The sequence below is a fragment of the Pelmatolapia mariae genome, linkage group LG23 (genome assembly GCF_036321145.2).
Source record: "Pelmatolapia mariae isolate MD_Pm_ZW linkage group LG23, Pm_UMD_F_2, whole genome shotgun sequence".
Lineage (NCBI taxonomy): Eukaryota > Metazoa > Chordata > Actinopteri > Cichliformes > Cichlidae > Pelmatolapia > Pelmatolapia mariae.
The window spans coordinates 7,395,000-7,408,838 of NC_086246.1; the positions used below are offsets into that span (position 1 = coordinate 7,395,000).

General features: G+C 39.9%; 1 protein-coding gene across 10 annotated transcripts in view; it reads right to left on the reverse strand.

Annotated features, from left to right (window-relative positions):
* Window positions 1-13,839, reverse strand: part of dmd (dystrophin) — a 251,416-nt gene that overhangs the window by 75,632 nt on the left and 161,945 nt on the right. For all 10 annotated transcript variants that reach the window (XM_063467782.1, XM_063467775.2, XM_063467774.2 and 7 more), the window contains 3 exons: window positions 9,728-9,996; window positions 7,540-7,686; window positions 4,452-4,515 (listed from right to left, as the gene is read on the reverse strand). In XM_063467782.1, coding sequence (XP_063323852.1) covers window positions 4,452-4,515; window positions 7,540-7,686; window positions 9,728-9,996 — 480 coding nt within the window. The remainder of the gene's footprint in view (window positions 1-4,451; window positions 4,516-7,539; window positions 7,687-9,727; window positions 9,997-13,839) is intronic.

Sequence of the window (13,839 nt, forward strand, 5' to 3'; positions counted from 1 at the left end):
CAATTCTGACGGCTAAAGAACCAAATGGGACAGACAAAAAAAAAAAAAAGAAATGATATGGACACTGCACTGTACTGTTTTGGTAGAGAGAGAGTTGAGCATAAAAGCAGAACTTCCGATTTACCGGTCGATCCCAGCACCCGTCTACTGTCCTGGCCTGTCCTGGTCAATTCTATGTGCCCACTTCAGTCCGTCTAAGGCAGGGGTCAGCAACCTTTAAGACCCAAAGCGCCATTTGGAGCCGGTTTCCACGCAAAAGAAAACACTGGGAGCCGCAAATACTTTTTGACATCTAAAATGAAGATAACACTGTATATATTGTTTTTTACCTTTATGCTTTGTGTGAACAACTAAGGTGTGTTGCTTATGAAATCCATGAAGTGCTACAGAGAAAATTACATTTTATTTATGTAATTAACACATTTTGAACTCTTAAAGAAATATAACAAAAGGAAAGACACCCAGCTGAACTAAAATGATCCATGTAGCAAACAAAAACTGTTGTGAGCCGCCACCCTTATATCGCCTTTGTGCTTTTGGAGCCTTGACCTGACTTTTAAAAAATAATTGGAAAAAAAGCACTATGTTGCTAAAAGATGAAAAATAGATATTTGCAAAATTCTGCCTAAATATGTATTTGACCACGTTAATGTGTGTGGCGGGGCGTGGTCTACAGCGCCGCTGCAGGGGAGGCGAACGCACCTGAGCGGCACCTGCAATCACGCCTCGCCGCCTTAATGTCTGTGCTATCTATGCTGTTGTGCTGGTGTGTGTCGGGCTGTGAGCTGAAAAGCAACAGCCGGCTGTATGCGTACAGCAACCGTGTGTGAAAAGTGGTCAATAAAGAGATGCTGAAAAGCAGGTTCATGGAAACATTGTCAGGTCTGCCGTGATATGTTTACAATGGGACTTCTGCTCCTGAACCTCTGCGCACAGCGTCTGCAAATCGGGGCTGTACGAAGTCACTTTCATCTTTACGCAGGACTGTAAGCTGTCATCTGTGAGGCGTGAGCGGTGTTTGTTTTTAACATAGTTCACAGTGGAGAATAGCTGCTGACATAATGTGGATCCGAAGATCCATAATTGGCCTACCTGGGGTTGAAAGTCTCGATAAATGCACGGTGTTTCGGCGGGTACACCGGCTTCCGTGAGTGTGACGCTTATTTTGAGCGATGAAAAAATAATACAATAAAATTTTATTTTTATATTTCAATATCACAATAATCTTCCAATTTAGAAGTACAAGTTAAAAAAGAACTAACATAAATAAAATACACTTCGGCTAAATACTTCTAATTTATTTTCCCAAAGAGCCGCATGCGGCTTCGGAGCCGCAGTTTGCCGACCCCTGGTCTAAGGTATTTCACACACGGCCAAAACCTAAATCCATTTCCTTCCTGCAACATCTGTTCTGGTGCCCTTCTCTTATAATGTATGTCATTGAATATGTTTCTGGGTCCTCTGTCTGCACCCAGAACAAGTCCTCCAGCCACCCTGCTAAGGAACAAGGAGTAAAATAAATGTCCTACCAATCGCAACAGAATCCTAGTACCCGCCTACCGTCCTGGCCTGTCCACTCAATTTGTACCCATCCATGCTGAATCAAAGAAACTGTCTTCTAATTACATTAGACCATTTGAAATTAAAATTGACTTTCTACACCCCTGTTTCCTGCACCCTCCTGGGGCAGGAGCTGGCTGGTGGGTCGCGGGCCGCGTTGACTGCGTCCTGGGGTGGCTCATGGTTCTGGGGAGAATCCATTCATCTGCACTTTGTAGGGGGGGGGGGGAGATGTCAATGGATATTCATCTTTATTGAATTTTTCTTTGTGTGTTGCCTCTGTCTGCCTCTGGCTGTTTGTGTACCTACTTCTGTGGGTTCTTTGAACTTTTTAAAAAAAACTTTGTTACAAAACTTCCGGAAAGACATCTACTGTTATGAAATTTATTTCCCAGTGGTGTGAGGAGACATTATTATTATTGTTATTATTACTATTATTATTATTAATAAACATTATAAAAAAATGGTTAGACAAAAAGATTTTCAGGCAGTACTGTTAAATGATTTGTTTCAATGCTATATGTCAAGGCCCTTTACATTTTGTAACAATGTTTTTATCTTCGATATCGTCATATTTTATTTGCACAATATTTTGCTTTTTAACAATTTGATTTGTGATTATGATTTTCCATTTAAACATTTTTTCTTTTTTCTGTTTTTTTTCATGTGGCCCTCACTCAGAGTGGATAGAGGTGGGAAAATATATTAAAAAATCATTCCAGAAGTGCTTGTATTTTACATTTAATTAGGAACATTTTTAGATATTCATTCTGAAAACTTGAGTTTTAGTTTTGTAAAACACAGTTAATTTGCTGACAGTGTCACTTTAAGCACTTACACATTTATATTTCATCTACTAGCGCAACGACAGAAACGCATGAAACAAATAGCAATTAAAAAAACAAACAAAGAAAGTAATTAAAAAGAAAAAGTGCCTAATCTTTTGTATATGACCAAATGGTAATAAGCCCCATAGCTAAGACAGTAGGGCCGGCTCTAGCCATTTTCATTTTAGTCCAGATTAAGATTTGGAAAGATAGCCTACTAGGTATAGGAACTGATAAGAATTTAGGATCCATTATTGACATCACTTATCACTTCAATACCTTATCGATTCTCTTATCGATTCTCACTTAGTTCTCAAGGAGTCCACTTTCAGAGTCACCATCACCACTAAGCAGGATATCAAAGTCATTACATTTGTGTTAAGTGCATGCTGTGTGGGAAAATGTTTGTACATGTTTAAGGCATTTCCCCTTTCTTGAGATAAAAAAAAGTAATCTATCACACATCCACAGAGAACTTTCCTTAAAAGAAATCTGTATATTTCTTAATTACTCATTACGCTACTAATTGCATTACTTCTTTGTTTCTCTGCAAAAAGAACTGAAATGCATTGTCTCATAATTACCAGTTAATAATATAAACCTCTAGGCTACAGTCCCATACACCAGCATAAATCCCTATCCTAATTAGGACACACATATAATCTTTTGCTTAGTATTCAGGTATGAACACAAAGCCGACAGCACAAAGCAAAGATGAAAATCAGCACAAAGAGACTAAAGCAATGACCACAGTGATTCTACTATAAAGACATAAACAGGTAGAAACGGAGGTTGAAGCCTGATTGCTCATCCGATTGTTACCTGTTGAAGTTCAGGATGTTGCTGTTGAGCTGGGGTCAGCATTCACATAGCTTTAACATCACTCTGGGTTCTTGGCTAGCTTAGCAAAGAACCAAAGTTGTGTTAGCAGCATAATGCAGTTGTGTCTGCTATGGATGCAGTTTCCGCTTTACCATCGCACTCTAGTTATTTTGTGCAAAACAAAAAAAAGTATTGTCCATATCCATGATGTAGACCACACTACTATTTTCCTTCTCCAAAATCACAAACGGAACTCAACTGATTGTAGCCCAACTGCAAGTGGAACCGACAAGCGGAATCGATAGGGAAGCAGACTAACAGTTCAGAGGAACTGAACTATCAAGAACTGGTTCTTGATTCCCATCCCTACAGCCGGCCAGCTGTCATTATATTTTTTCTCATTTTGCTCTCCAAATCACCCAGTCAGTGACAAAAACTGCCTTTTCCTTTCTACTTAACAACTGCTGCCTGCTAATAACGTTTGTAGTCAGTAGATATAATTAGATCAAGCTTGCTAGCTGAACTTTGGCTCATGATCTGGTTGAGTTAGTCTAAGGTTGATTAGTTATAAAATGAATACCTTGTAAATATGTAAATATTTCCATGTACATTTCATGTACATGGAAATATTAAAGATCCATTATTCTTGCATTGAGGTCTTCATAGTTAATCCTGAGATTATATTAAAATAACAGAATGGTAATTGCAAGTAAAATGCTGTACTTTCAACATGATCAAAAAAGCACTTTTAAAGCATCTTCTGTTCTCTTAGCTTATTTATTGCAAATAATAAATATCTTGTGTTCCACTCTCCCTTCACTCATGAAGAAGACTCCAACATATTTCTCCCTACACTCTCAATTATACTTCTGACTATATCTTAAGTTTTCTTTTTTCTTTTTTAATTTTGAATGTGTAGCCACAGAAGTGCAAACTTCTGTTATGACTGAATGATATCAGAGAGCACAGAGCTTGCGTCACAAGCTTGGGTCATACTGGCACTGCATGATGAAGCTGAAACCAAAAAGTTGAACAGAACTGTCCTCCTTGTCATTTATTAAGCTAGACAGTGATCAACTCAAAGGAGAGCTCTTTGTTACCCCGATCGTTTATTTTATGCCACTGCTGTCATCATTAGTTCAAATCATTTTATTTTCTCACTCTCTCTCTCCTTCTGTCTCTCTCACACACACACTGTCTCATGTTTGCTGGTAAGTACTACTAAATAAGCAGTATAGTTACCATGTGTAAGGTCAAAATCCCCATGAGCATCTGTCAGCTGCTTGAGATGCTCGTTGATGGAGATCTGTGAGAGGGGGAGAAAAACACATTAACAAACATGTGTGTATATTTTTGTTAGCCATGTGTTCTACTATTAAAATCTCTATATGAATCAACATCATTAATAATTTAATTTTAAATCAATTTAACCTCATCAGTTCAACCAACTAATACCAGTGGTGACATGCAGAAAACCAATGTTAAATTTGATTTTGGGTTAGGCTAGCCCCAGACCTAACCCTTTGATCAGTTCCCACAACAGCTAATAGACACAAATTACTTGCTGCAAAGAGCTAGGGAACGTATGGATGGTCCTACTCTGGATTAGGCCACTGCTTCATTTAGTTATGTGGAAGAGTAAAACTAAACACATGATATTGCTGTTAGTATTTTCCAGTCACAGATAAAATTTAGGGGACGGCTAGCCAATAAATGTAATTTAAGCTTTAGCTTGGATTACTTGTGGCTATCTTTCTACTGCTTTGAGTTGATTTTTTTTTTACTTTTAGGTGTTTAGTTATAGACTAGAGTTTATGGGTATATAGTTATAATGTGCATGTCAGTTTTATAGAATAATACAGCCCGGTTTAAAAGGTTAAGACCACCTGAAAAATAGCAAAAAAATCATATTTTGCTTGGTTGGATCTTAACAAGGTTCCATGTAGAGCTTCAACATGCAACAAGAAGAAATGGGAGTGAGACAAACATTTTTTGAGCATGCAATTTATTGAAAACAATGCTTAAACTGAAACAGGCTGCACCTGAAAAACAAAAAAACAAAAACAAAACATAAACCTCCCCAAAACAGAAATCAAAGTTCCAAACATGAACTCAGTAATGAGTAGCTCCACCGTCATTGTTGATCACTTCAAAAATTTGTTGCCGTATTCTTGATGCAAGCCTTTCCATGAGGTAAGTGGGAACATTTCTCCAAGTGGTGAAGACGGCTACACGAAGGGCATCTTCTGTCTGGAACTGTTGTCTATTTTTGTAAACTTCCCTTACCATTCATCTCCAAAGGTTCTCAGTTGGATTTAGATCAGGGGAACACGCAGGATGGTCCAAAGGAGTGATGTTATTCTCCTGAAAGAAGTCCCTTGTTCTGTGGGCACTGTGTGCTGTAGCATTCTCCTTTTGAAAAACCCAGTGGTTACCACACAGACGAGGGCAGTCAGTCATGAGGGATGCTCTCTGCAACATCTGGGCATAGCCAGCAGCCGTTTGACACCCCTGCACCTCCTGAAGCTCCGTTGTTCCACTGAAGGAAAAAGCACCCCAGACCATTATGGCGCCCCCTCCACTGTGGCGTGTAGAAAACATCTCAGGTGGGATCGGGTTCAGGTTAAATTTTTTCTCATGAGAGATTAAAACTTTTTTTCCATCTTTCAGTGTGCCATGTTTGTTTCCTCTCTTCCAAAGTCCAAACAGTCAGTTCTGTGGTGTTCAGTGAGACGAGGCTTTTGAAGACATTTTTTGTTTTTGAAGCCCTTCAGTCTCCAGGGCTTATAAGTCCATGCAATGGAGTCTCCATAAGACTCCATTGCAGAAGCTTAGATAATAAAACTGGCTGAGGTGCTTGGTTTAAACAGGATTGCAATATCTGTAGATATAATGTAGCTCCGTATGTGTTGTCATAACCAGGACTGTTGTTGATTTATGGCAGCTTCATGGCCCTGAGCCTTAAGCGGAGTCCATGCGTCCTTCACCACCAGAGCCTGAGTGTCCCGTGCCACCTGAACCTGAGCCCATGCGTCCTTCGCTGGCTATGTGTGAGTTTAAGTCATAGTCCAAGAATTCCACACTGCCAGAGTCCAAGGGTCCAGTGCCACCCAATCCTGATGGTCTCTGTCTCCACTGCTGGTCGCCTGCTGAGGGTCACATCTATTTTGTCACCAGCCTCCAGAGACATCCCATCACCCCCACCGACACTAGTCTCCAGCCAAGCCACAAGACGGTTCTTGCCACTGATACCCGAGTTGTCCGATCAGCGCTGACATTATCAGACTGGCAATGCATCCAGAGGGTCCTTGCCACCATGCCACCCAAGGGCCTTTGTCACCATCATCAGCCATGCCACCAGAGGGTCTTCACTGCCATCACCAGTCCCCAGCCAAACCACTGAAGGGTCTCTGCCACTGGCCACAAAATTGTCTTGTCTCCACCACTGGCCACCAGGCCAATCCCCAGTGTTACCCTGGTGACAATGGAGTAATCGACATCCCGCTGATGACAGTGAAGAAGACACTCTTAAGGCTGTTAACAGCAGTGACGAAGGAAACACTTTTGAGGTCGACTTGTGAGAAAGACAGGACACCCTTGGTGGGTGGTGATTCTGCTTTTGGTGGTGTTGAGATCACATGCTTGGTACAGCATCTTCAGATGCTGGAGACTGGCACTGTAACTATTTCAAGTTAGGATACACAAGGGCTCAGAGTTGGCACAAAGAAGAATCACTTTCACTCACCATTCAGGTAATGTCTAGAAACTGGGCTTAATAGATATGGGTGAAGAAACAGGCTTGAGCTGCAGCCCAGTCTTGGCAGCGTGAACTGATTGAATTGAAACCAAACTTTCGCCAAGTGGGACATGAATAACTTGAGCTTATTATACTCAGGTTAGTATAGTAGTGATATATAATACTTTCCTTAAAAATATAATACATTTTTGGTTCAAATTGAAAGAAAGGCAAATTTAAAAGTGAGATCACTGGTCAAATGTGACTTGATATTTGGATACAAACTATCATTTGATATTTGCAATCCCCATATACCAGCGCAATTTTCTAAAAGTTGCCAGTATAAAAGAAATGAACCCAACTTTTAATGGCTTGTTGAAATGACCCCACTCCGTACTCCTTCCAGGTTTTATCAGAATTCATTCAAAACTTTTCAAGGTCTCATGTGCACACATATGAGCGAACGCACGCACTTTGTCATTAATTAAAGTATGACAAAGGTGTGACAGCAAACATTTGTCGTGGCATGAGTTTATCTCATTTTTAATGCTTCTACATTTGTGTAAGTATGTGTATGTGTGCATTTGTGTTTACCTGGAGCAAGCTCCAGCGTGTATTCAGATCTTCGATGCGTTCCAGGTTCCTAGATGATAACTGGATATCAGGCAGATTGAAAGTGGATGCTAATTCGTTCACATGCGTCACATCGTCCTTAATCTGTGCAATTTCTTCCTGAAACTCCTGCAACATAAGCACATATGACATATATACATTGAAATAAACACACCAAAACCTTTACTTGTAACAGTGAGAAACTAATGCATCTGTCACATAAAACCCAGTTTGTTGATTCTTTAATGTAGGACATGGAAATCGATGATGGACTCAGGTAAGATGAATGGTTGATAAATATAATGTGGAGCACATTTTCTAGCAGTAACTCACCTCTGACTTACTTTGCGAAATATTTGCTAAGTTACAGTTATATTTGCTATAGTTTCCTCAATGCATAGCAATCTGGACTTGACCTAGGTGAGAGGTATCAGGCCGGGGTGGTAAACTAATGCATCTGTCATGTAAAACCTAGTTTGCTACTTGTTTAAAGCAGGGAATGGATAGGACTGATAGGCTTAAGTGAGACAAAGAGTTGACAGATTCCATTTATACAATTTAAGCTGGGCACCTTTCTGGAGGTAAAGGTGACTGATCTAGAATGTGAGATTGAGAGTTACTGGCTAAATATAGTCAGGCTCACCGCAATGCAAGGTGTGGGCTCTGCAATCAGTGTGAAAGTCAGGGAGGAACAGTGAACTTTGTGTGAGGCAGTGGGCAGGGGTGGGATATACTTGTCTCCCCCAGTTCTCTGCTAGGACATTGCAATTTTCCCCAGTGGATGAGAGGATCCTGACTATCGTTTGTTGATGAGGACTCCGTGTCCAATTTCAACAGGGTTCTGATGGAGGTTGGGGACACTGAGTCTTAATGAAAACTGTTCTGTACCTCCACTGCATGGCTCCCCACAGCTGGGACCACACGGTTCGCGGTACCTGTCATGGGGGTAATCTCCAAATTAGATGATGGACACTTGAGGTGAAGGGAGCAGTCCAACTGAAGATGGAGTCCTATTGGGCTTGCTTAGCCAATGGAACTGTGGAGGCAGATGGCAGGTAGTGGCAGGCCAAACTGAATGCAGCTTTTTAGTCAGCCTCAAAGCAATTCTGGCAAACTGTTAGGCAACTCAGGGAAAGTGAGCAGTACTCTACTCACACTGTGTACAGTGGGGATGGGGCGCTGGTGACCTCAGTGCTGGTTGGGCAGTGGAAGAAATATTTTCAAAGATCCATATAGGAAGCTGAATTTGGGAATAAGGGGAAAGACTCCTACTCTCATCCACTGTTATGAGCTCTGGGTAGATGCAAACAGTCTAGCTATCTGAAGGATGGCTCTGCACTCTTGAAAGGGTGAGGAGTTGAGTCATTTGGAAGAGACAGAGTGGAGCTCAACATTGCAAGGAGTCATTTGAGGTGGTTTTGGGTATCTGACCCAATGATAAGGTGTTCCAGGCATGTCCTACTGGAAGGAGGTTCTCTGGCATGCTTTCAGCTGATCTGGAAACATGTCTCTATTTTCCTGGATGAGCTGAACAAGGTATCTGGGGAGAGGCGGGCATGGGCTTCTCTGCTTAAACTGCTGTCCCTATTGTCCAGCCGCAGATAAGCGTCGGAAAATGAATGGATGGCTGGAGCTTTTAATTATTTTTCTAAGCTAAACTCATATAAAAAAGAGATCTTGATCTTCCTTTCCAAAGTCAGTAAAGATTCAAGGCGATTAAAGTCAGGAGGATATCAATAATTATCTATACAGTAAGTCCCGGATGAGCCTACTTTACAAATCAAGCAAAATGTATAAAAAGTCAAACCAAAAGTACTTCTCTGGAAAAAAAAGTTTTTAATGCCTATCAATTAGAATGATTATTTTCTTTGTCTTTGATTGTTAAGATTTGGGGAGAACATTTTTTAACAAGAGCAAAAATGGAAAAATACTCATAATAGGGTTAGGTTCATGATTAACACTATTCGAAACCATCAGCGGGTAATGTAGAAGGAAATAGCTGGGGCTGAACCTTGGATCTCAGAAGGTGTAACAAGCACTCCTAACCTAATTACATCTCTTCCCGTTATCTCATTTAAGGAAAACTGTTGGCTTGTTTTATTAATGTTTTATACTGTCTATGGGTATGAAACAGAATACTATATCTAAAGTGAGAGTCACTGATTCTTACCTTGACTCTGTCGATATGGTCTGGTAGCAAGTCAATCAGGAGGTCTTCTACAGGTTCCCACGCATCCTTTACCATTTCTGCCTGTCTCAGCTTTCCATCCAGTAGGTCCTCTGCTTTCTCCAGCTCCATCAGTTGGTCAAGGGCCAACTCTAATCTCCTCTGCCAGTCATCTGAGTCAGTGTTGAGCTGGTCCCATTTGTTCATCATATCGTCTGCCTCTTTACGCAGGATTCGCCCCACATTGTGTGCGCGCTCCTCTGGGCTGATATCTGAAGGTTATGTAAAGAATAAATGCAGAAAAAAATAAGCAAATTTCACACACCATACAGTAATCTAAAAGGCCTTCAGTCTCTCAGGGGTCTCTCAATTTCAACTGACTGGAGTTACTTATGGCTGAGTCCACTAGAGTAAAAATACGAGCACAACTGTTATGGTAGCTTTTATAGTAGCAAAACCATTTTTGTGTTTATATTTCAATGCACATATGTGTATTTCAGTCTGTGTCAGGAGTTGTGCATGTGCACCGAGTTGTTTCTGCTTATTCAAATCTGTAATAAGATTTGTAAATGTGTATAGAGCTTTGTAAATCTGTAAATGTGTATCCAGAAAGTTGCTGTCATCAGATTTGTGAACGTGTAAATAAATGATATATATTAATGACTCGTAAGTCTTGTCTTGTGAGTCATTATAAGACAAAACGATGTGACTTTTCCTAAACTTCTAACATGACAGATTTGTGATCAATCAGTGATTTGAATGTGTGCAGAGAGTTATCTGTAACTGAAGGGTTCATTAACCCTGAGCCCAGGATCACAGGCTCAGACCGTCTCTCTCACTCTGCAGATACCACCAGGTTGGTTTTTACGGTCTTCAAGGGTTGTGCCATTCAAGACGGGGTCAGACGGACAGACCACAATGGATTTATCAGATTTTTACTGTAAGTTGTGTGCAGGTCACTGTGTGAGTCACTGGAGGATTTGATATTCAACTAGAAGCCAGAGTAATATCCCTGAAACCAACAATATAACCATAACGTAGGATATTCAAGACAACTTGAATTAGCTTTGAGCATGAACAGCTCTGATTCATCAAATAGCCAAAATAAGAGAACAGCACAAATGACAACAGTAAAAAAATATATATGTGCAATTTAGGTTACAGTAATTCCCTCTGTCTAGTTATCAGACTTTAATATATATTTAGAGTCTAGATGTAGGCAGGAAAATGTTTAGATTTGCTTAATGTAAGAATGGTCACAGTACTTGCATTATGTTTAAAGGAATTATGAATAAGCAGAGTAACCGTGTCTTCCAAGCCCAGTCGGTCAACTCAAAGTAGATAAGGAGATAATTAATACCTTTCTCAGGTGAAAACTACACCATAATAATAACGTGTTACAACTAAGAGTCTGGCACTCATAGCACTACGCATAAATATGCATGTATTATCAGAAAAGTTTTTAAAAAGTTATATAAGTACTTTAACTTGTGAATACTTAAACTGCCATGTGGAGGTTTGACAGGTAGAATTAAATATATTGTAAAATATGACCCTTGTTATTAGAAATATTGGCTTAATCTTTATCTGTTCCACAACTCTTCCAGGTTTTTTGGGGGAAAAAAGGTTTTCAAACTTACCACATCTGTCACGCAGATATTCCATGTGGATAGCCTGCAAGCTAGCTATTGCTCTGTCCATGAAGAGCTATAAGCTACCAGGTTGGGTATGAAAACAGACCTGAAAAGTTTCAAAGATGCCTTCTTCACAGATCTTACATGTTTCAGAAAAGATATTTAACACCACTGTCAAACAGTTAAAGAGCAAGATAATCAGAGTGGATTGGGCAGAAAGGAGAGTGGCAGAGGTGGAGGAGGGGGTTACCGCGGCTGAAGATGTTCTGCTTCAAGCTATTCAAGCTCAAGAAAATATACAAACGAAACTGACAGACCTGAAAGCCCGATCACGTAGAAACAATATTCGTGTATAGGTAATGCCTGAAGACACTGAACAGAACAACCTAAAGGGGGTTTTAGAAACTTTTATTAAATGGGAGTTTTCTTTAAGTGATACTGAGCTGGAAAGATGTCACAGAGCTCTTGGCCCCACTCAACAGTAATTTACTTTCTAGAGCACAGTGTTAAAGAACTGGTGCTCTGAAAGTTTTTTCTGAAAGGAGTGAGAATTTACTTTGACCATGACTAACCCCACTGAAATTCAGCAGAAAAGAAAGGCCATTAGGAAAATCCTTAAAGAAGAAGGAATTCACTTTCAGACCCCCCACCAGCAAAACTCAGTGACGGCACTGTAACTTACAACAGCGCAACAGAGGCCATGGAAGATCTGAAGAAGAGGAAGGTCCTGAGCTTTACAGGAGAAGAGACCCGATCCACATAATCAACACAGGAGAAGCAGAAGAGCTTTTCCTCGAAGACAGCGAGGACACACCGGAGCTCTCTCTTGATGTGTCAATAAAGGCAACTCACCTGCAACATGTCTCTTAGCAACACTCAGCTGGCAGCCAAATATTTGTATTCGCTTGTATTTCTTAGTGGGACTGTAGCATTAGGCTGATTCCACACATTCACAGTCGGTGTATGACATAAAGCACAAGCTGATTCCCAATCCTCTGCTGAGATTTCAGTTTCCAAATCTTCAGTCAGTGCATTTTAGCTTCTACCGTGATCTGATTAACAGGATGTAAGTTGATCATAAAATTCTGATATGATGCCCTTACTTAATCAGTCATTCTGTGAGCAGGTATTTGTGGGCGTCCAATAAGTGGATTACACTCTGCTGCCATAAGTATAAGCTCATTTACTTTCATAAACATATGAACTTGAGCGACATCTCATGCTTAATCCATAGAGTTTAAAATGATGTGTGCCCACCCTTTGCAGCTATAGCAGCTTCAACTCTTCTGTGTGGGATTTCCACAAGTATAACGAGAAATGACACTGTTAGCATGAACATTCTTGCAAACCTAAAGCCCTCAAAACATAATTTTGGAATGCTGATTAATGTGAATGCTGATTAAGCATTAATGTTGTTCTTCTGTACATTTTTATGTACGGAAGAACAACAGAAACCATTTTGGTATCAACACATTCAGCTTTTTGTGGACAAGTATTCTATTACTTCTGTTTTCTGTAACTTTTATATGTTTTAAAATATTTGTTTGTTTGTTTTTTACACTGAAATGAATGGTGAATGCTTAAAATCCCCATCAAACCCACTCTACATTGAAAGTTATCTAGTTCAGCATACTTTAAGCTACAGAAATAAAAATCAAACTTTAAACTGGTCCCAACACATGTTCAGCTAAGTATGTTTTCACATCTTTTACGGTTTTCATACAGTTACAGTTTATTCAGCTTACTCTGGCCAGGGCATCTCACTCTTTTCAGCCGGGCCCCACACCCTGCCCACACCTGCGCCTGGAGACTGTGTCAAACCACACCACCGATTTCTTTTTGGACCATATTGTTGGAATGATTATTGCAATCTCTACCTGCTTAAATACATTTCAGCTTCCAGTTTTTCAGTTTATAATTTCAAATATTTTTTAGACACTTTCAGACTCTGTTTTTTCATAATTCAGAACATTTTCATAGTTTTATTGAACCATGTTATTCTTATATTGCCATGTTTTTCATCTCTTTATTACATGTTGGTTGAGTTCATTAATCTTATGTTGAAGTAATCCCATTCACCCTCATGCAGGCAAACTCATTTAAGATCAAAGACTTCTACACTGTGATGCACTTCAGCTCCAATTTTGTTTTTTTTGTTTTTTTTAGAAAATGCCATTCATATTTAGGTTATTTGGTTTATTTAGAGAAATATTCTATATGCTTTATTTAGTGCTATATTTAGTCCAATATAGTTTTGGTACTGCTCCCAAAAAGGTTGATTCTGTTCATCTGGACGTTTTCAGTGGGAGAAACATTTCGTCACTCATCCAGGTGACTTCTTCAGTCTCAGCTGACTGCAGGTTTCCAACCTTATAAACAGCACATTTACATCAATGACTGAAACCAGCCCACTGAATGAACAATGGTCAGTTCCTTGATGATTAATATGCAAATTCTCACGACCATTAATCAACAACTACT